Here is a 23,202-nt window from a genome sequence, read left to right on the forward strand (position 1 = left end):
TCTTTATTCTATTAATCTAGATATGCATGAGTCCCCACCACTTAGAAAAAGTACCAGAATTCATACTAAACCCATATGGGTATAGGATTTTGTTCTATCTTCTATTACACAAACTGTTGCAGTTAGGGGTGTACAAGGAAATTACAAAAACTGAACAACCCAAACAAACCAAATGAACCCAAATCGAAATTAGTATTTTTATACATCTAAGTATTGGATGTAGTTTGCAAATAAAGGTAAACTGAATCTTCAATTTGAGTTTTGGGTTAACATAATAAAAAATCATGTTAACCCAAACCGAATTGAACGTACATCCTGAATTAAAATCTTTACTGTTCTCTCTCTCTCTCTCTCTCTCTCTCTCTCACACACACACACACACATACACGTGCACACACACACACACATGTTAATTTTATTAGCATCAAATTGTATTGTCCTTTTTTAGTTAACAAATGACAATAATTTTAACTATTTAATTTAATATATGCATGAATGTGAAAAAAAAAGTATATTTTCACGAATTATAATTTGTTTATCAATTAGAAAATCATTATACACACACATACACACACAAAAAATGACCATCCCAAATTATCAAATCGCAACCCGAACTTGAACCAAATTTATTATGAAAGTCGAAGATATTAGTTTGTAATTTGTTGTGTTGGTTTGTGTTAAAACATATTCAAAATGAACTTGGTCAGTTTAGTTTGGATAAATACGTTGAAACTGACCAAACCGACCCATGTACACCCCTACTACAATTATTTATCATCCTTCAAGTATTTCTCCTTTTACTTTTACACTAACCAATTCCTTTTACCTTAATGATGTCTTTTAAGATTCATGAACCATGTACTTATCTTAAAGCTTCAACTAATCCAAATTTGATTGAAGCTATAAACTAAGAGTTGTTAGCATTAGAAAGAAATGACACTTAGATTTTAACTCAGTTACCAAAAGGGAAAAAAGCCATAGGCTCTAAATGGGTCTATAAAGTGAAAGTCAAGCCTAATAGGGAAGTAGACCAGTTTAAAGCACATATGGTTGCTAAAGGATATAACAAAATTGAGGGTTTAGACTTTAAAGAGAAATTTTCACGAGTAGCAAAGGTGTGACTATTACACTCTTTATTGATTTGGCTATTTCTTATATATGGCCAACTTGACATTAACAGTGCTTTCTTACATGGCTATTTGGATGAGTAAGTTTATATGAAGCCTCTTGATGGCTATGATAAAGCTCTTTTTGGTCAAGTTTGCTTGCTTAAAAAATCACTTTATGGCTTGACGCAAGCCTCTAAGCAGTGGAACATAGAGTTCACTTCGTTCTTATAGTCTTTGGGGTTTCAACAAGAAGCTCATGATCATTGCCACTTTACTAGAGATTCTAATGGTGTGTTTCTTGCTTTCTTCATTTATGTTGATGATGTGGTAATCACAGGTGCTGATACTTCTGTTATTAAGCAAGTTAAATTGGTTTTGCATGCTAAATTCACCATAAAGGATCTTGGTTCTTTTAAAGAGGTTGTTAGATATGAATAAGGCATTATTATTAGCCAAAGGAAATTTACTCTAGATGTTCTCCAAGATATAGGTATGGTCTCTGCTAGAGCAGTTTCAGTTCCTCTCCTTAAATGTCTTCGTCTCACTATAAAAGATGGAGAACTACTGCCTAATCCAGACAAGTTCAAAAGGCTCATTGGTAGGATTTTGTAAATTAATATTACAAGGTTAGCCATCAGTTACTCAGTTCAGCTAGTTCTGTCTTGCCCTCGCAAGCCACATTAGGATGCTACATGCCACTTACTTAGATACCTTAAGAATTCTCCTACTAAAGGACTCTACTTTCTTGCTAGTTCTCCATTGCAATTAAGAGCCTTTTGTGATGCAAATTTGGGGTCTTTTTCTTTTTCTCATAGATCCGTCATTGGTTTTTGCATATTTATGGGGGATTCTTTGGTGAGTTGGAAAACTAAAAACAAGGAAATATTTCTAAATCCTTTGCTAAAGCAAAGTATTACGGCATGGCTTCCATAGTGTGTGAACTTTTGTGGATCTCTTATTTCTTTGAGATTTCAAGGTTTCACTTCAATTGCCTATTCCTGTCAAATGTGATAATCGGGCTGGTATTCACACACCTAACAATCTTATCTTCCATGAGCGTATGAAGCATTTAAACATTGATGGTCAACTAGTCCAAGAACAACTACAGAAGGGCTTCATTGTTCCTACTCATTTGTCTTTTTTTCATTAGCTAGTAGATGCCTTCACGAAGCCTTTAAGTATTGCTTTTCATTTTTCATTGATCTCCAAGTTGAATCTTACAGAATTACAACATGATCCAACTTGGGTTGTGGGAGGGGGGGGGGGGATGTTGGTATATGTGTTTCTGCCAATTTAACTTATTATTATTCAGTTAGTTAGATGGTTAACTATACATTGTTGACTTTTCTTGTAGCTTCTTCCGTCAACTTTTAAGAAGCTTATATTGCAACATCCCTAATTTTGAAATAATTATTATATATATATATATATATATATATATATATATATATATATATATATATATATATATATATATATATTTTTTTTTTTTTTTTTTTTTTTTTTTAAATTCTAACCCTGGTATTGTGAACTTCGCGTATGTACTTTCATTTCGTGGAAATTCGATCATCGTCCGAATCTGCAATTTCGGGTCGAGCAGATAAGCTGCTGGAACCATTTCAGAACCGGGTTAAGATTATAGGATACCCCATCATTTTCAGACGTTCTCGATGCATTCCAATTGTCAGATTTAGCATAGGTAAACTCGAACTCTACATTACTCAATTTTTGCCTTGTATTGGGTTAGAATAAAATTTATAAAATATTCGTGGATGATAATAAAATTATGATTCCTATTGTAATAGTCTTATAATATTGTTAAGGATCGCGAGGCAGGTTTATAGAATTTTTAAAGTTAGTTTGGATAGTTTTTGAAAAATGTTAGTTTTGAAATCTTATAATTGAGTTGTCTGATGTTGTGATTATTGCTTGGTTTGGAGGGCGCAGGAGGGGCCATATAATGATGATGAAATATGGGTTGAGTTTAGAACTGTTATTTGAACCATTTTGTAGGTTGGGTAGGTCATAGGTATAGGGGAGACTCTGCCGGATTTTTAGCATAACTTAGGATGTTTTTGGTCCTTTCTAAACTTGTATTGAGTCAAATATATTAAATAATTGTAATGAAATTATCAGGTGAGCCTAGATAGCCTTCCTTCTCTGCCCAGGCACCGCAGTGACCTCGGTTCAAGTTTGTGAGTAAAATATTAATTTTAATTGTAATTTCGATATTATTATATGTTCAAGCATGCCCATGCATCACTTATAAATATGTATCTGTGTAGTTAAATATTAGGCACGTTTTATATTGCATTCATAATTATTGAAGTGCCATGGATGTTGTTTATGGTAATTTGGAGCAGTGTGTGTGCGTGGCGTGCATGTGGTATGGTATTGGATATGGACTGGACGGGTAGACACGGCTTGAGAGACACTCGCTGGGACCCAATCCTTCAGGGTAGACACGGCTTGAGAGACACTCCCTAGGAGTCCGCATTTAGTTTATTAAGCAAAAGTCCGGCTTGAGAGACACTCGCTGGCAGAGGTTGGATTAAGAGGGCTGTATAGGGGATCAGCTCCCATATATGTATTGCTTGACAGTGTTGGGTGTGTGAGTGCTCCAAATTGCCTTTTTGCTGTTATGGTATGAAAATTATGGCGATGTTGCATTTCACTCCACAGGATGCATTAGCTTTAGATTATAGAGATTATGATTAAAATTAGTATTTTACTCTTTGAGTTGAACGCTCACTCCTGTTCATCTATTTTTCCAGGCTACGAGAGGATTATTTATTGTGGCTAACCTGCTCTTCTTCTTCGCAGGTCCATTAATAGCATTTAATGCATTTTGTATAATTGAGTTAAATTTTAGACTCCGCATGTGTTAGAAGCACTTATTTTTATTTTGGGCTTGTATTATAAAAGTTATGTTGGACCTATAAAATTATTAACTGTATGCATGATTGGATGAGGGAGCTGAGCTCCTATTTGAGTTATGACATTTTGATTATGTGGAGGGTGAGCTGAGCTCCCCAATTTATTATATATTGTGTTTACAGGTAGGGCGAGTTAAAAACTCCCCGTTGAATGGTCCATTTTATGGTTGGACTCTGTCTGGTTGAATTCTTGAAATTGGGCCCAAATGGGCCTTAGAGTTGTGTTGATGAATAGTTAGGCTTACTAAGGGCCTCGGGGGCTTTAGGCTAGCCCAGGTCCTAGTGCTAGTCCGGCCCATAGGTTGGGTCTTGACAAAAGTGGTATCAGAGCTTAGGCTTTAGATTCATGGGAAAGTGTGCACCTAGAGTTGTCACATGCGGAGTATAGGATTCTGTTTCGTCTTTTTTCTGTAATTTTTCATTTCTAGATTCTGCATTATCCCTCGGTTAATATAAGAGTGCTTCAGTTTAGCACCTCAGTTTTGTGAAGTACATAGAAGTGTTAAATAGAGTTAGCAGACATGTTGTAACACCCTCACTGTAGCAATTTTGTATATTCTACTGTTCAGGTGACGGGTATCGGTTCAGATAGCTAAAACATCTGGAAAAATATTTAGAATAAAGTGAGGAGTCATAATTAACTCAAATACTAATAAGAAAAGTTAAGGAAAAATTTTAGAAATAAAATACAACTAAGTCCTAGTGATGGGTAACCCAGTGAGAAGTTACGGTTTTCACAGCTAGAAGCCCTAAACCCAGGGGAAAATTCATGAAATAATTTTTGGGACTCTAGAGAAGAGTCATTGAGGTTTTGATGGCATTAGAATGCCAAGAAAATGCTTAAAAAAATTTTTTAGATTGGTATAGACGATTTTGGCTCGATAAGCCAAACGAAGGGCATTTTGGTCATTTCGTTTTCAGAGATGATTTTTTACCAACTTGTCCAATTAAGTAAATAAATTATATGACATAAAATGTGAATAAATATTGTTAAAAAAATTGAATTGAAAATGAATAGAAAGAAAAGAAAGGAAAAATGAAGAAAAATGGGACTTTGAACATCATATGATGTCATTATTAAAGCCTCCACCAATCAAATTTCACCAAGCTATAATAAGTCAACTTAAAGAGAGTTAAGTGGGCAGAAATTAAAAAGAAAAATCTTCATCCCCTACCTCTCTCAACCCAGCCAAAAATCATCCCTAACCCCAAACATCCATTAAAGCTTTATCAAGCTTTATACCCCACACCATTTCACCTTAAAATCCCTCACTCTCTTCACTAAAATTTTTCCTCACCCCTTAAACTCTCTCTAACTACCAAAAAGAAGAAGGAAAAAGGAAGGTCTTGCAAGCTTGGGAGTTAGCTCCAACAAGGTTAGTGCCATTTTGATTGCATAATAGTTGTGTATGGCTGCCATTGAACGTGATTTTGGTGTTTTAATTCATGGATTGTATGTATATAGAGAATTGAAATTATTGGAGTTAGGGTTTGGGAAAAACCTAGGGTTTTGCTCATGTATTAGTGAAAGAAAGTTTTGATGGTCAATTAGTGACCATTTGGTTATGTGTGATTAAGAGATGAAGTAATTTGTTCCATGGGAATTAAAGTTAGGTATGCTGCCCTTGGTGACCTGCAGGACTGGGTAGGGGTCCAGCAGGTTTGGACAGCTATAACTTAGATTGTGTAGGTTCAATTGGTGCAAAGTTAATTACACTTGAAATTAGACACATAATAGCACAATTTTGGTGAAGGAACTCTATCCAGAAACTAAACATAGGATGCCCTAAAAATTGACCAAATCCGAGTGACTTACATTCTACCTGGGCAAAATGACCAAATGAACAGTGTTCATTCATTTGGTCATAACTCAGTGTAGGAAGGTCCAATTGACCTGAATTTTTACCAGTAGAAAGCTGAGACATAGCACTACAACTTTCATGAAAAAAACAAACCCAAATTTTGACCATAACATGTCCAAAAACTGACCTGCAGTCAGTGTACAAAAACTACAGAATTGATTCTGCCCAGAATTGCTGGAAAAATTGTAATCCAGCCAGTTATGGTTTTTAGGCCATAACTTGAGTTACAAAACTCCAAATGGAGTGATTCAAAAAACGAAATGTAACTAGACACAATAAGGAATAACTTTAGTGAAGAACATTTGGCCAAATTCTCACTATAGGATGGCCTAATGAAACAGTAAACTCTAGCACCCAAAACTGAAATTTCTGATTTATTCACCATTGGTTAGAAGTATGGATTGGCAACTAATGCCAACACTTTTGGGAACCAAATTGTGGTAAATTTATGTGATTAGGACTTATGCAGCTATTATGCATTGGAAAGTCAATAATTTGACCTAAATAGTAAAATGAATAGTAACCTTACATGTAAAGCATTAAAATTCAATCAATAACTTGGTAATGTACCCTAGTACTCCTAGTAAGACTGGTTTGGATAGGTTGGCATGCCAATAGGGTTCAGTTAGCAGTACTACACATGGCATTATGCCATTCTGTGATTTTATGGCTTTTAGCCATTCTGATATTATGATGATACTTGGCCTTGTGCCTAATGTTATTACAGCTTAATAGTTGTTCTGTTACATACCGGGAGACACTATATTACAGATGGTGTGATGGTCGGAGGTACTTGGTACCTAGTGTCAGTTTACTCGTTTATCCAGTCCAGTCATCCAGTATAGGTTACTTGAGCAACCAAAAATGAAAGTTGATAAATTTAATGAAATAATGGATATAACAAGTACCAAATAAAATAAGACTACAAATAATTACCAAAAATTTGTCTGCATGAGACATCAATATAAACACTGCATATTTATTTTTCTTTTAGTTCTTTTTTATTTTATTATTAGCACCACTAAGCATTATTGCTTAGCACGTCGCTTTTTGCTACACGTAGGTTCTGGAGAGATAGATAGAGAGCCCAACAGACCACAGACTGGGTGAGGTCACAGATCTGCATAGAGTCAGAGTCACCTCTCATCTGCAGTGCATCAGTGGTAGGACCTTTAGGTTCCTTTTGAAATTTTGTTTTTGCATTTTGTAACAGGTAGTAGTTTGTGATTTGTAAATTATGAACTCATGTAAATAGTAAATTGATGTAATCACATGTTGATGCCCATATTTTGTAAAAATTTCGTTAATTAATATAATCTGAGAATATCTTCATGAAATTAAATTTGATTTTGGATCTGAATGAAATTGTGGGTTCATAATGAAAACTTGAGATGGTTGTGAATGTTGAAAATTGTTGAAACCATGTTGATGGTTGTTAGAGTTTGAGAATATGGATGAATGTTTTGGAAGTGTTTTTCATAGGTTCTGAAGAACTATTTTCTCCATTTTTAGCCGATACTCTGCTGAATTTTCTATAAAATTTTTGAAACCTCAATGAATTTATAATTTCTATAAATGACTTAAATGAGTCAAATCTCCCAAATTTCATTTCATCATCATAAAAAAATAAATTAAGGAAAGATAAAAATAATTGAGATAAAATATGGTATTCCGGTACACAGTGTGGCATATCTTACTCAGCTATATTGTAGACGGATAAGGGGTGTCACACATGTTGAGGTCTGCCATGGAAATACATTCTCCAAGAAACACTTTATTTCTATCAGTATGGGTCTAAGTGTTGTGCCTATCTGGTGCTAGGCATGAGTACATAAAGGTGATTTTTGATAGTATAATTGCACTAGATAAGGGTGAGGATACCACTGCTAGTAGTCGTCAGTGGATGGCCCAGTCAGAGTAAGTTTATGATAATAGTAGATTCAAGAGAGATAAGAGATTAGGAGACCTAGTCTATCAGGACGTATCGTAGTAACTATACAACATTCTCGATGTCTGCTCTGTAAGCTACAGATTACAGTATCGATATGAGATTATTGTGTAGAGCTGCATGCATCCCTGTGGTGCTCCATAATGAGGGTGTTTGTGAATGGCCTCTGTTTTAGTACAATTATGCCAGAACAGAGTTCTATAGCTACAGAGGAGTTGGGAACTCCTAGTTAGGGATCTAGAGCAAGAATATCGAAAGGTCACAGTTGGGTGGTAACTAGAATCAGTAACTCAGTTACCCTAGCATGAGCTCGAGTTACATCAAGAGTTGCCATCATACCAGAGGTTGCAAATTAGTTGCAAAGTAAAGGTGACATCTATAGAGTGAGACCATCTGGTCTTCGGTATGGAATTTTGGATGGTTTTTGCAGTATGACAGAAGTTTTACTTAGAGCTTAGTAAGAATAGTATATCTTATGTGTATCAGTAAGGTGTAAAGTACAACCCTACTACGTAGGGAAGGTCGAAACTATGAATTGATGATTTACAAAGCTATGATATGATAAGAGAGTCATTAATTTGACATGGTTTTGGCAAGGTGGTAAATGTAATACCTTTTTTGCAGTAAGTTAGGGTATAGTCCTATCTTTTCAGAAGGGATCGAAGGTTATTACTGGTAATGATGACTTATGGAGTAGTGTCCTAGATGAGATTGTAGCGTGAGATAGAGAGTTGTTAGCTCAGGTGTTCTGGAGAGGGTACAAGTTCCATGTAGGAATTATAAGATGCAAGATCAAGATGTATGTAAGCCTTTAAATTGAATGACGGGTTTGGATACCTAGTATTTTAAGTTTCAGCTAATTAAATGGATATGAAAAATTAGAGTTGCTACAGATCCCCTCCCTAAAGTAGTAGGGGGTCGTATGTAGTCCAAAAGGGTAAGAATACAGATCACGCAGGAGAAGTATGACTGCTATTCCCTAAGTTCATCCTTAGCTTCTTAATGCTTAAGACTAAAGTATACTCTAAATAAAGTAAAAGAAAAATGACAAAAGTTAGCATCGATAAATCATAGAATATGTATACATATATATATATATATATATATATATATATATATATATATATATAGATGGACTGCAGTTCAAATGCAGTACGAGAGATAGCCTGAATGCCAGTAGAAGTCTAGCTAGGGTAGTTAGAGGATCAATTCTGAATAACATTGAGGTATAGATGACATGGTAGGGATAGTGGAAAGGTATAAGTTTCTGATATGACAATCAGGTTCAAAAAGAAAATAGAGCTAAAGGATGGAAGAGTGAAAGTTTGGATTTGGGTAAGATAAAAAGAGTTGGCTAAAGAATAAACTGGAAAAACATATTAGGATAAAATTAGAAAGAATAGAGCTAAAATACCGAGGAGGTGAATGTGGTTCTAAGAAGGGTATAGAGAGCATAGAAAAGGATGGCATTAGGAAGAACATTGTTAAGTTATGGAACCCAGAAGTATAGGACTTAGAGCAGGTCATAATTGATATAGTGTTAGGAGCCTGATCCTAGAGCTTAGAGTTATAGAATTTGGATTATACCTTATCTGTTTTCTACCCCCAAGGTAGGATAATGGGGCAATGACATAAGAACCCTTTTGGTTGTTGACAGTATAATGGAAATTAGGTGAGGTGTGCGACCAAAGTAGATAGTAACTGTTGAGCGTGCTATGGTAACTTGAATTGTATCATCAGATAAAGAAGCAAGATCAGTAGGAGTAAGTTGGATAAAAGTCAACATAAGGGATATAAATATGCAATATGAGGGATAATGTCATAGAGGCTTGATATTAAAATTTAGAGTGGTGAGACCTAGAGTCAAAAATTGGAGTTAGACATATATTTTCAGTGTGATCGATAGAATAATTATGTAAAAAAAAGAGTAATAATAAATAAATAAATAAATAATAGTATGATAGTATATAGCAGAACGCTAATAACAGTCAGAATAGGACAAGATAGGTATAGGTATAATTATAAGATATTGAGAAGTACATGGATTAGAGGAGTGATTGTTGGTAAGATTGGAGTAGATCTGAAAGAATCTGTGAGTGCTTTTATCTTCTAGAATATAACTAAGTATAAGGAGCATTGGACAAATAATTATAAGTATAGAAGATAAATAGAGAGTAAAAAGGAAATAGTAAATTATAAGATGATATGTCAGGCAGGACAACAATATAACAAATGGTAGATACAACTTATATCTTGTAATAACGCACAATAATTACAAAGAAATAATGAAACTAAAAAGGGGGACTAAGGAGTATGAGCTAAATCTTATTTATCAAATAACGGTATACCATAAATGGTGAGAGAACATTTCTGCTTCTTTTCAAATTGGCTCGTATTTCAATTCTAGGAGATTATGTTAAGAAGAGAGGTCGTGTCAAAGTGACCCAATTAATTGAAAATTTGATGGGCGTTACTACATATCCAATCTTTTAAGGCGAAAATGACGATAATGGTGTACCAAATGTTAAGTATGAAAAAATGATCAGAGAGGTGACAGGAGTTAAATCGAGCTAGTTACTAGGGCTTACAACCCTTTTGAACTATAAGCTGGAGGAAGTGCTATTTGCTAATGAGTTACAGTGAATGAAACTATTGCTAATGGGAAAAGTTGAGGCTGAAGTTTGGAAAGCTATGGGCAGTATATGTGATTATATTAAGGAAAATGAACACGTGAAGTATCTTATTCAGAATTAAGGCATGGCACATATTTCCCACAGCTGTGTTAGTTTAGATGGAACTTATAATTTCTAGGGCTCCTATCCATCCAGGATGAGCAATTTCCTACTAAGGCTGGTAGGGAATGATAATGTTCTAATAGGTAAGTTGGGAAAGGGGATACAAAAATAATTTTCTATGGTTAATTATAAGTGTTACGTAATGTGAAGAATGTGCTGGTAGGAGTCAATCATAAAGTTAGAATTCTCGAAGTAATTGAACTAGTAATCAAAATAAGACTAAGAAATAAAAAAAAAAAGTTAAAGTTGATGATGGGATGGACATCCTTAAAGGAAAAGGTGTAAGGGTGAGATAAGACTAAGATTAAGGAATAAGTACAGCATGTTGAAAAGATATCAATGATAGCAGAAATAGGAAAAGAAAGTGGATAAGATCCGAAGGACAGGAAGAAAGCTCAGTAGAGCTAGTTATAATGATGAGGATAAGAAAGAATAGGTATGCTAGGAACACACTAAGAGATGTTTGAAACAAGTTATTATGAGATGATAGATTAAAGGAGTAGTAGAGCCACGATCTGAGTGCCAATGTGTCAGAAGTAGGCCACATACTGAGAAGCTTTAGGAAGAAGTCTAGATATTTCCATTCTAGAGAAGGAGTGGGAAGCGATAAAGTTGCATTAACTGGGTTGTCAGGGAATACAAATACATTTGTCCTATAAGAGAAGAGCCCAGTTCACTTTCCAATATTGATAAGTGGTGTAGGGTACGCTTGACACTTAGATGGAGCTCTACATAACTATTTACATAAGATGGACAAGAGCTGGTCTAAGAACCTTAGTAATGACACAAAAGATATTGAAAATTTGAAGTATCATGGGAGTGAGAAATTTATAGGTATTGACCATTGAAGTCATAGGATAAGTAAAGGTTTCGAACGAGATGTATATGATAGGTGCTACAGGAAAGCATTTCATAGGATACTATAGAGTAAGGAACATAAGTCATGTTTTTGGGAAACAAAGATTATTGAAACAAAGGAATGAGAACTGAAGTCACCAAGAGACACGTTAGGGCGTAATAAAAGTGAGGTAAGTGCCAAAGTTGATTAAAGTTATCAGATATCAAGTCGAGAGTAGTGGAGTTATAATGAGTACTAGAGATGACAAAAAAAAAGAGGGGTAAACGAGTAGCCAGATGTGATGGTTTAGACTCAGAAGGAGGATGGTAGCTAGCATACTACGATAAGGGCAGATAGACATAAAAATTTTTAACCATCCATGCAGATCAAAGGCGAAAAGATGTAAAATTTACAATGGGTGACCGTGTTCTTGAAGGTTTCTCTTATGAAAAGGGTTATGAGATTTGGAAAGAAAAGGCAAATTGACACTCCGTTAAATAGGACCTTTTAAGATCATGGACAGAGTGGGAGCAGTTGCCTATCAGTTAGAGTTGCCACCAAACCTTTCTCATGTCCACCCAGTATTCCACATTTTTATGCTTAGAAAGTATGTTCCCGATCCTTCTCATGTGCTACGACCAGACACAGTGGAGTTAAATGAGAATTTGATCTTTGAGGAGCAACTAGTAGCCATAGTAGACTATCAGATGAGACAATTTTGGTCAAGGCAAATCCCTATGGTTAATCCTGTGGAGGAGTTAATCTATGGAGGAATGCAATTGGAAGTTAGAGCGGGATATGCGCAGCAAGTACTCATAAGTTTGATATGCAACTATGTGTCATTATTCTACCTCGTGTAAAATTTGAGGATGAATTTTCTATAAGGGGGGAAGAATGTAACATCCCTAATTTTCAAATAATTATTATATATATATATATATATATATATATTATTCTAACCCTGGTGTTGTGGACTTCGCGTATGTACTTTCATTTAGTGGAAATTCGATCGTCGCCCGGATCTGTAATTTTGGGTTAAGCAGATAAGCTGCTGGAACTATTTCAGAACCGGGTCAAGATTATAAGCTACTCCACCATTTTCAAACGTTTTGGACACGTTCCAGTTGTCAGATTTGGCATAAGTAAACTCGAACTCTATATTACTCAATTTTTACCTTGTACTAGGCTAGAATAAAATTTATAAAATATTCGTGGATGATAAGAAAATTATGATTCCTATTGCAATAACCTTATAATATTGTTAAGGACCGCGGGGCAGGTTTATAGAATTTTTAAAGTTAGTTTGGATAGTTTTTGAAAAATATTAGTTTTGAAGTCTTATAATTGAGTTGTCTGATGTTGTGATTATTGCTTGATTTAGAGAGCCCAGGAGGGGCCATATAATGATGATGAGATATGGGTTGAGTTTAGAAGTGTTATTTGAATCGTTTTGCAAGTTGGGTAGGTCATAGGTATAGGGGAGACTCTGCCAGATTTTCAGCACAACTTAGGGTGTCTTTGGTCTTTTCTAAACTTGTATTGTAACACCCTCACTATAGCCATTCCATACATTCTACTGTTTCGGTGACCGGTGTCGGTTAGGACAGCTAGAACGTCTGGAAAAATATTTAGACTAGAGTGAGGAATCATAAATAACTCAAATAATAATAAGAAAAATTTAGGAAAAATTTTAGAAATAAAATACAATCAAGTTAAATGAGCTGGTGCCCTAGCGATGGGTAACCCAGTGGGAAGTTGCGGTTTTCGCAGCTAAAAACCATAAACTCGGGAGAAAATTCATGAAATAATTTTTAGGACTCCAAAGAAGAGTCATTGAGATTTCTATGGTATTAGAATGTCAAGAAAATATTTAGAAAAATTTTTAGATCGATACAGACGATTTTGGCTCGATAAGCCAAATGGATGATATTTTGGTCATTTGTTCTTTAAAGATGATTTTTGGCTAACTTGTCCAATTAAGCAAATAGTTATTATGACATAAAATATGAATAAATATTGCTAAAAATTTAAATGAAAATGAGTAGAAAAGAAAAGGAAAAAAAATGAAGGAAATCGGGAATTATGACATCACATGATGTCATTAAAATGCCCCCACCTAATCACCATTCAACAAATACACATAAAACAAATAAAAGGGGCTGAAACAAAAGAAAAATAAAACCATCTTCTTCCTGGAACCAGACCAGCCGAAACCTCACTTCTCTCTCCCTCCATTGATTCTCAACCAAAGCTCCATTTCTCTCTCCATTTCACCATAAAACCGCTAGCTTGCTTCACTAAAATTTATCCTCACACGTAGAGCAAGCGTTGGACAGTAAAAAGAAAGGAAGAAAGTGAAGTTTTGAATTCTTGGAAAGTGACTAAGTCAAGGTTAGTGCCATATCTCTTCCTTTTCTCTTTAAAATTGATGTTAGGAGTATGAAATGAGTTAGAAATTTAAAGAATTGAAAGAATATGTTGAGGAATTGAAAGCCATAAATTTTGGCAACCATGAGGAACCTTAAGGAAATTATGATTTTGATGGAATTAAATTTGATTAGTAATGTTCTTGATGAGTTGTATATGGTAGAAGTTGAATTATAAGGTCTTATGCATGAATTAAGGTATTAGAAATTAGGGTTTTGAGCTACATTAGGGTTTGGCCATATTGATGGTAAATGGAAGTTCTAATGGTCAATTAGTGACCATTTGGCTGAGTATAATGAGGAATTGAAGTGAATTGTAGCTTTGAATTTGAGGTTGGGTGTGCTGCCTTGAGTGCCCTGCAGGTCTGGATGTGAGTCCAGCATGTTTGGGCAGCTATAACTTGAGTTGTGTAGGTTCAATTGGTGCAAGGGCAATTGGACATGCAATTAGACACATAATGGCACAACTTTGATGAAGGAAACCTATCCAGAAAACAAACTTATGATGCCCTAAAAATTGACCAAATCCAGGTAGCACCAATTCTGCCTGGGCAAAATCACCAAATGAACAGTGTTTATTTATTTGGTCATAACTCAGTGTAGAAAGGTCCAATTGACCTGAAATTTATATCAATGGAAAGCTGAGGCAATTTAGAACAATTTTCATGTAGAACACAAACTCTAATTCTGGACTTAACCAAATGAAATTATTGGCCAAAATTGAACTACCAAATCTGGCAGAATGGTATTCTGCCCAAAATTTCTGGGTAGATACCAATTTGGCCAGCCTTGCTCAAGGTAGCATATCTTGAGCTAGAAAACTCCAAATGGGGTGATTCAAAAATTGAAATGTAACTAGACACAATAAAGAACAACTTTGATCAACAATACTTGGCAAATTCTCACTGTAAAATGGCCCAATGGAACAGTGAACTCTAGTGCCCAAAACTGAAATTTTTTATTTATTTTCCATTGGTTAGAAGTATGGATTGGCAACTAAGGCCAACACTTTTGGGAACCAAAATGTGGTAAATCTATGTGATTAAAACTCATGTAACTATTATATATGAGAAAGTCAATATTTTGACTTAAATGACCAAATAAATAGTAACCTTACATGTTAAGTACAAATATTCAAGAAATAACTTTGTAATATGCCCTAGTAAGCCTAGTGTGATTGGTTTGGATAGGTTGGCATGCCAATAGGGTTCTGATAGTAGTACTGCATATGGTTTCATGCCATTCTGTGATATGATAGCCTATGGCTATACTGATTATGATGTTATACTTGGCTTTATGACTTATTGCTTTTATGGCTTATTAGCCATTCTGTCTGCACATCGGGAGACACATTGTGACCGATTGTGTGACAGCCCAAGGTATCTGGTACCTAGTGCTAGTTTACCCGTTTATCCAGTCCGGTCAATTTGTATAGGTTACTTGAGTATGGAAAAGTATAAATGTAATTGAATTGATTATTAAAGGAAGTAAGGAAATTAAATATTAAGATAAAGATTACAAGAAAAAGAGGCTCAAAATCATCAAGAAAATTATTAATAAAATGCTAGAAAGAGTTATTATCATAAGATGTAATTAGCCTTCAACTAAACAATAAGTTAGTAATTATTTATTTCTTATAAGCATAATAACTAGGAAATTTTTATTTTTATTTGTATATTACATTTTTCTTGTATTATTGGCACCACTAAACTTTATGCTTAGCGTGTCGCTTTTGCAACACGTAGGTACTGAAGATTTGGATAGAGAGCCCAGTAGACCACAGACTGGGTGAGGCCGTTCATAGTTCTACATAGTGTCCGTATCACCTCACAGACTTCAATGCATTGGTAGGACACTAGGTCCCATTTTGGTATTTTGTACTGTTTGTATTTTGTAATTAAACTTTTATTTTCTCATTTATAGTTGAAACTCATGTAATATATTTTGGTATTAATGCAAATATTTGTAATTTGTGTTTATAAATGAAAATTTAGTATTTATTTATGATTTGTACATGATTATCATGTGAAATAAATGAATGATAAATAGAAGAATTTTTGAGAAATGGTTGAGAAATATGGAGATTATGTTGATATAATGGAGTTTTAGAATGATGGAAAATATATTAGAAGTATTTTTCACATGTTCCGAAGAACTGTTTTATCCATTTTTAGCTGGTACTCTGCCGGATTTTCTATAAAATTTTCGGAACCTCAAATGAATTTATAATTTCAATAAATGACTTAAATGAGTCAAATTTCACAAATTGCGCTTCATAACAAAAAAGAAATAAATTAAGAAAGGATAAAAATAAATGAGATAAAACATAGTATTCCTGTACACTGTGTGACATATCTTGCTCGACTATACTGTAGACGAGTAAGGAGTGTCACATGTATTGAGTCAAATATATTAAATAATTGCAATAAAATTGTTAGGTAAGCCAGGACAACCTTCCTCCTCCGCCCAGCCATCGCAGTGACCTCAGTTCAAGTTTGTGAGTAAAATATTAATTTTAATTGTAATTTCGATATTATTATATGTTCAAGTATGCTCATGCATCACTTATAAATATGTATCTATGTAGTTAAATACTAGACACGTTTTATATTGCATTCATAATTGTTGAAGTACCATGGATGTTGTTTGTGATAATTTGGAGCAGTGTGTGTGCGTGGCGTGCATGTGGTATGGTATTGGATATGGACAGGAGAGGTAGACACGGCTTGAGAGACACTTGCTGGGACCCGGTCCTTCAGGGTAGACACGGCTTAAGAGACACTCACTGAGACCCTGCATTTGGTTTATTAAGCGAAAGTCCAGCTTGAGAAACACTTACTGGTAGAGGTTGGATTAAGATGGCTGTATAGGGGATCAGCTCCCATATATGTATTGCTTGACAGTGTTGGGTGTGTGAGTGCTCCAAATTGCCTTTTTGCTGTTATGATATAAAAATTATGACGATGTTGTATTTCACTCCACATGGTGCATTAGCTTTAGATAGTTATAGAGATTACGATTAAAATTGGTATTTTACTTTCTGAGTTGAACGCTCACTCCTGTTCATCTATTTTTTCAGGCTACAGGAGGATTATTTATTGTGGCTAACCTGCTCTTCTTCTTCGCAGGTCCATTAATAGCATTTAATGTATTTTGTACAATTGAGTTAAATTTTAGACACCGCATGTGTTAGAATCACTTATTTTTATTTTGGGCTTATATTATAAAAGTTATGTTGGACTTGTAAAATTATTAACTGTATGCATGATGGGATTGGATGAGGGTGCTGAGCTCCTATTTGAGTTATGACATTTTGATTATGTGGAGGGTGAGCTGAGCTCCCCAATTTATTATATATTGTGTTTATAGGTTGGGCGAGTCAAAAACTCCCCGTTGAATAGTCCATTTTATGGTCGGACTCTGTCCGATTGAATTCTTGAAATTGGGCCCAAATGGGTCTTAGAGTTGGGTTGAGGAATAGTTAGGCTTACTGCGGGCCTTGAGGGCTTTAGGCTGGCCTAGGTCCTAGTGCCAGTCCAGCCCATAAGTTGGGTCATGACATATATAGCTCTTGTATTCAGTTCACTTTTGGTTAATAAAATTAGAGAATTCTTTTCTCATTTTTTATTTTGATATCAACAACTTTATATTACTTTCATTTTCCTCAAATCCCAGCAAAATGCAATTACTATGGGTCTCTTGAGAAAAAGTGAACACATGTTCTTTCAATATGTCTAACAGTAGCTAAAGTTTTTATTCATTCTCTTTTTCAACTTAGATAGACTTTGATCCGTAGCAATTCTATGATAAACTGTTGGTTAGAATTGAGCTCTTCCATATGAGTCATGGATGAAGGGAATGGTCTAAATCAACTCTTAGCATTCCTGCTGTGGCACATATGGAAATTGAGAAATAGCCTTACTTTTGAAAACTAGATTAGCAAGTGATAACGCACAGCATTGAATCATCATTCGGATTTCCAAGTTGTGCAAGATCATAAGAACGCAATTCCTAGGAAGTCAATCCATCAATTGGAGTAGACTCTTCCATTGAGAATTGCAGTAAAGGTTAATTTTGATGCTGCAGTTAATTCAGATAAAGTAAAAGGTTTAGCATCAGTTAGGTATGGCCACAGGTCTGATTCCGATTTGAACCAGCTTGAAATTGCAGATTCTTGTTCACCTTTTATGTGAAACAAAACCAGAATCATAAATCCCCCAAGGTTCAGTCCCAGTCCTAGTTCTAGTTCGATTTGGTTCAAATTCAACGATTGATAATTTTTTTTGGATTTTTAAAAAAAAATTTTAAAATGAAAAAAAGGAGGTTCCTTATTCAATTCTAATCCACTTTGTTTCTGGTTCGAACAAAAAATGAATTTGACCAAATTTGATTCGATTTTAATTATAAACTAGCCCTTCACCGAGTCTAGTAGTAGCCATCACGAGAAATAAATTGGCTCATATTTTGAGTTGGAGTTACAAAAATATGAAAATAAATGATTCTTTTGTTCAGAAAAAATTGGCATGTAGAGAAGTAGTACAACTAATGTTCAACAAAAGGTACTTTAGCGTGGTTATAGAAGGTGGCACTGCAAACAGTAATTCTGGGAGGTAAAGGAGTTGATTCACCTATTAGCATCCAAGGAGTTGATTCACCTATTAGCATCCAAGGAGTTGCAGATGATATCCGTGTATTAGCTCAATTTATGCGCGAAATTGCTTTTCTTTTAGTAGGAGAGAACGTAATAGCGCTGCTCTCACTTTGCAGCAAAAGCTTTGCGCGATGATTCCTTCATGTACAATCAACGAATCGGGCACTATTCCTTCACCATGCCTTAATGACATTTCATCTTCAATGAAAAAAAAAAGAAAGAGGTGCTGCGTTGGATTCACTGGATCTGTTGGATCATATGATCCACCCACATGACACCGCAGCAGACAAAGAAAAAAAAAGAGCAGCTGCGTTAGGACATCGTTCAAAATCAGTCAAAGGCCCACTCCAATCACTTCGTCAAGGGCATGTATGTCATTTAATTCATATAAATTTAAAAACGAAACCTTCCAAATTGCTCAACCCTCCATTTTCCACATCCAACGGTTTCAAATAGATCTAAACAAGACAGGAGGGAACCCACACTCACCGTTAGATCTCTCTGCACCGCATTTATAAACCCTTTCTACTGCTCCCGCTCCTCACCATTCGCAGATCTCTCACTGCATCTCTACATCACTTCAAATTTTGAATTTCCATCTCTCTCAGAAGATCTAGAGTTCACTTAGATCTAAGGTAAAATCTCTTCCTTGTGTAGATTAATCTAGCGGGTATCATCATATTTGAGTTTTGAGCTGCTAAATTTGCTTGAAATTTGGTTATACAGGTGAAAAATGAGAGAGATTCTTCACATTCAAGGAGGACAATGCGGTAACCAGATCGGATCCAAGTTCTGGGAGGTGGTCTGCGACGAGCATGGCATAGACCCTACCGGAAAGTACATTGGGACGTCAGATCTGCAGCTTGAGCGTGTTAATGTCTACTACAATGAGGCCTCTTGTGGCAGATACGTTCCTCGTGCTGTGCTCATGGATTTGGAGCCTGGTACAATGGACAGCGTCCGGACTGGTCCCTATGGTCAGGTTTTTAGGCCTGATAACTTCGTTTTTGGACAGTCTGGTGCTGGGAATAACTGGGCTAAGGGTCACTATACTGAAGGTGCTGAGCTTATTGATGCCGTTCTTGATGTTGTTCGGAAGGAGGCGGAGAATTGTGATTGTCTTCAAGGTTAATTTCCTCCACTGTTTACTGATTGTTGCTTTTCATTGGCTAACATTGATGGGTTATTGGGTTGATCCATTTTCTTGAATTTGCGAATGTTTTATATTATTCATGTTTGTTTGTTGATGGCATCAAGATGGGAATTGGGAAGTTGGATCTGAGCTTTCTTTTGTCATTTGTGTAGGTTTCCAGGTCTGCCATTCATTGGGTGGAGGAACTGGTTCTGGAATGGGCACCTTGCTCATTTCAAAGATTCGAGAGGAGTACCCTGACAGGATGATGCTCACTTTCTCTGTATTCCCCTCCCCGAAGGTTTCTGATACAGTAGTTGAGCCTTATAATGCCACACTCTCTGTTCATCAGTTGGTGGAGAATGCAGATGAGTGCATGGTTCTGGATAATGAGGCTCTTTATGATATCTGCTTCAGGACTCTGAAACTGACCACTCCAAGCTGTAAGTAAAATTTGATTTATAGTGATTTGTCTAATTTGGTCTTTGAATGTCCTGTGCAAGTAACTTATATATAGTTCATCTAGTTGGCTATTTGTTTGATTTACCAAATTTTGATGCAATACGTTGATTTAGTTTGTTGATCTAGCTCTCATGTAATATATTTGTGGAGAAAGACATGTGCCCATTACATTGATGGCTTTTCTGATGATGGATCGTGCGATTAAGGAAGAACCGCATTTGAAGCAATCCTTGGGGAGAGTTCTGCTTCCTCAATTTCAACTTTAGCGATATGAGAGCCTGCTCGTTTGTATAAAAGGATCTTTTCATTTTGCCAAATATATATAATTTTGCCTTCTAAACTAATTTTGAAAAGTCTATTAAATCCATGACATTTTATTATGACCTATTGCATTCATATATTTTTATATTTGACCTATTGGTTTTTATTTTTTTGGTGTAGTATTAGGTAATGAATTGGCCCCCTTATCAATGAATAATTTGATAAACATATAATTTTTATATATCTTTATTTCAAATTAAACTTGATAATCTATTTTATGATTCATTGATGAGTTGGAAAAATGTTCCTTTTGGTTATGAGAAAAATATAAGTAAAAAAATTAGCATGTAATAGTTCAAAAATAAAAATGTGAGGGTGCAATAAGTCTTTTTTTTTTTTTTTTTTCCCTCCTTGAAAGGTGCAATAAGTCCAAATATAAGGTTTAGATTGCAATGCACTTTTCGTAGTTAGGTTGGGGCAAATTTATGTTTTATTTCATTTATTAGCATGTCGGTTGGGTGAGTCGCACAGTGTTGTTAAAGGTGCACCTCAGGTGGTAACTTAATTAGTTAGAGAACATGGTGTTGGAGTGGAAAATCTGAGTTTCTTCCCAAGCCATCTTGGATCTTCATGGTGTCTATTGTGCTAGTCTTGATTAATATAAAAAATTCAAGCTGTTTATGTTCAAGTTTAGGAAATAAATGAGCAATAGTTTCCTTGGGTGTTGAATCCATGTCAACTTTTTGTGTAATTTATAATTTAGGAAACGATGACCATTGCACTACCTTCTAATTAGAGTAAAGCTAGGACTAATATCTGCATTTCTAGTTCATTGCAGTTCTGATATGTGGGCAAGATACTAGTTATTCATTGAGCTCTTTTTGTACTTATTCTTAACTTCAGTGGTTATTCTAAAGCTTCTTTTTTGATATGTTATTTGGGTAATTACTTGCTTGTTGGTTATTGTATTGAATATGAGCTTATTTAGTTTAATATTATGTTGCAGTTGGTGATCTGAACCACTTGATCTCTGCAACTATGAGTGGAGTAACTTGCTGCCTCAGGTTCCCTGGTCAACTCAACTCGGACCTGCGAAAGCTTGCTGTGAATCTTATCCCTTTCCCTCGTCTCCACTTCTTCATGGTTGGTTTTGCTCCCCTGACCTCTCGTGGATCTCAGCAGTACCGTGCCCTAACAGTCCCAGAATTGACTCAACAAATGTGGGATGCCAAGAACATGATGTGTGCTGCTGATCCAAGGCATGGACGTTATCTTACTGCCTCTGCCATGTTCCGTGGAAAGATGAGCACCAAGGAAGTTGATGAGCAGATGATCAATGTCCAAAACAAAAACTCATCATACTTTGTTGAGTGGATTCCAAATAATGTGAAATCCAGCGTCTGTGACATTCCACCTAGGGGCCTCTCCATGTCATCCACCTTCATTGGGAACTCTACCTCTATCCAGGAAATGTTCAGGAGAGTGAGTGAACAATTCACTGCCATGTTTAGGAGAAAGGCCTTCTTGCACTGGTATACTGGTGAAGGAATGGATGAGATGGAGTTTACTGAAGCTGAAAGCAACATGAATGATCTGGTGTCTGAGTACCAGCAGTACCAGGATGCTACTGCTGATGAGGAGTATGAAGATGAGGAGGAAGAGGAAATGGAGCACATGTGAAGGACTACAAAGTAAGAAGTGATTATTGGCTTAGCTATGGTATATTATGGGAAGCTATTACACAATCAGCATTCTAGCTGGTATCTGGTTATAAGACGGGAAATGAACTTCACCAGGAGCATAAGAACATTACTCATTTTCATTTCCACTAATTAAGAAGTAATGACTGGTGAAGGGGCCAAGTTGAATAAATGCTTAGAAGTAGCTATATGATCTATGATATCTGTACTGTTCATTATATTATGTAGTATGTTGTTATTTCATATTTCAGCTGATAAATTTGTACTGTGCACCCTCTCCCTCTCCTATAATATATGGAGCATGATGATATTTATGGACGTTGAAAGATGGCTCGTTTAATGCGTGTTGTATCTGAATTACATTTTGTTGATGATAAATTTTAATTGTTTAATCTGAATTACAATCCAATAAACAAAGCTATATAAAGAATCTTAATGGGCTAGCTAATTTGCCACAGTTTGATGCTGTTGCAACAGCAGGCAGCAGCTGTACATCTTCAATAAATTTTCCTTGCAAGTACCCCACAGTGGACAAAAGAAAGGATCTCACTTGCTGTTTAACAGTCACCTTTGAAATTGGCATCTAACAGTCAGTTTGCGGCAAGATCTTCAACCCCAGCTGGCTTTGAGATATTAGGAAAAATTGAGAGGCCTGTCTTATTAAATGCTTCTGAAGAATCTCTAACCACCACACCCAACTCCACCAGCATTGTTTTGTGTAAAAAGAGCACCATCATAATTTATGTTAAATAGACAATGCTCAGGAGGTTCCGGCCAACTGCACTAGTTGGAATTGCGCCCTCGGTCAACATTTTGAAAGTTCTGGACTCCTGAAGTTCATGTAGCATAACAATGCTAATTGCTCTAAGAGACAGCAATACCTAACGCACAACTTTGTTTCTGTCCCTATAATAGATCTGGTCATTGGTCCGGTCCCGGCCGATGCTAGATGGTTCAAGTTGATTTTGGTCTAACTTGGTTCAAGGCCGAGTTCAATATGGTTCATTTGGCAATTCCAGTTTTAGTTTGAGGCGATTCTAGTTTTAGTTTTCACACAATGATCTGATTCAATTTAATTTTGG

The 23,202-nt window shown here is 35.7% G+C and overlaps 1 protein-coding gene across 1 annotated transcript; it reads left to right on the forward strand.

Moving 5' to 3' along the window:
* The first annotated feature begins 19,042 nt into the window (after nucleotides 1-19,042).
* LOC110658358 (tubulin beta-5 chain) lies at nucleotides 19,043-22,446 on the forward strand. The gene is made up of 4 exons (XM_021815934.2): nucleotides 19,043-19,200; nucleotides 19,292-19,692; nucleotides 19,871-20,140; nucleotides 21,427-22,446. Exons 2-4 carry the CDS (start codon nucleotides 19,299-19,301, stop codon nucleotides 22,098-22,100), a joined length of 1,338 nt encoding a protein of 445 aa, XP_021671626.1. The 5' UTR covers nucleotides 19,043-19,200; nucleotides 19,292-19,298; the 3' UTR covers nucleotides 22,101-22,446.
* Nucleotides 22,447-23,202: the final 756 nt, after the last annotated feature.

Source organism: Hevea brasiliensis, chromosome 5 (genome assembly GCF_030052815.1).
Source record: "Hevea brasiliensis isolate MT/VB/25A 57/8 chromosome 5, ASM3005281v1, whole genome shotgun sequence".
Classification (NCBI taxonomy): Eukaryota; Viridiplantae; Streptophyta; class Magnoliopsida; order Malpighiales; family Euphorbiaceae; genus Hevea; species Hevea brasiliensis.

Excerpts from the sequence above, each read along its gene's own strand:
- LOC110658358 (XM_021815934.2), top strand. The coding sequence starts at position 19,299 with ATGAGAGAGATTCTTCACATTCAAGGAGGACAATGCGGTAACCAGATC. Across the intron at positions 19,693-19,870 it reads GAATTGTGATTGTCTTCAAG|GTTTCCAGGTCTGCCATTCA; the intron begins GTTAATTTCCTC and ends TCATTTGTGTAG. Across the intron at positions 20,141-21,426 it reads GAAACTGACCACTCCAAGCT|TTGGTGATCTGAACCACTTG; the intron begins GTAAGTAAAATT and ends ATTATGTTGCAG.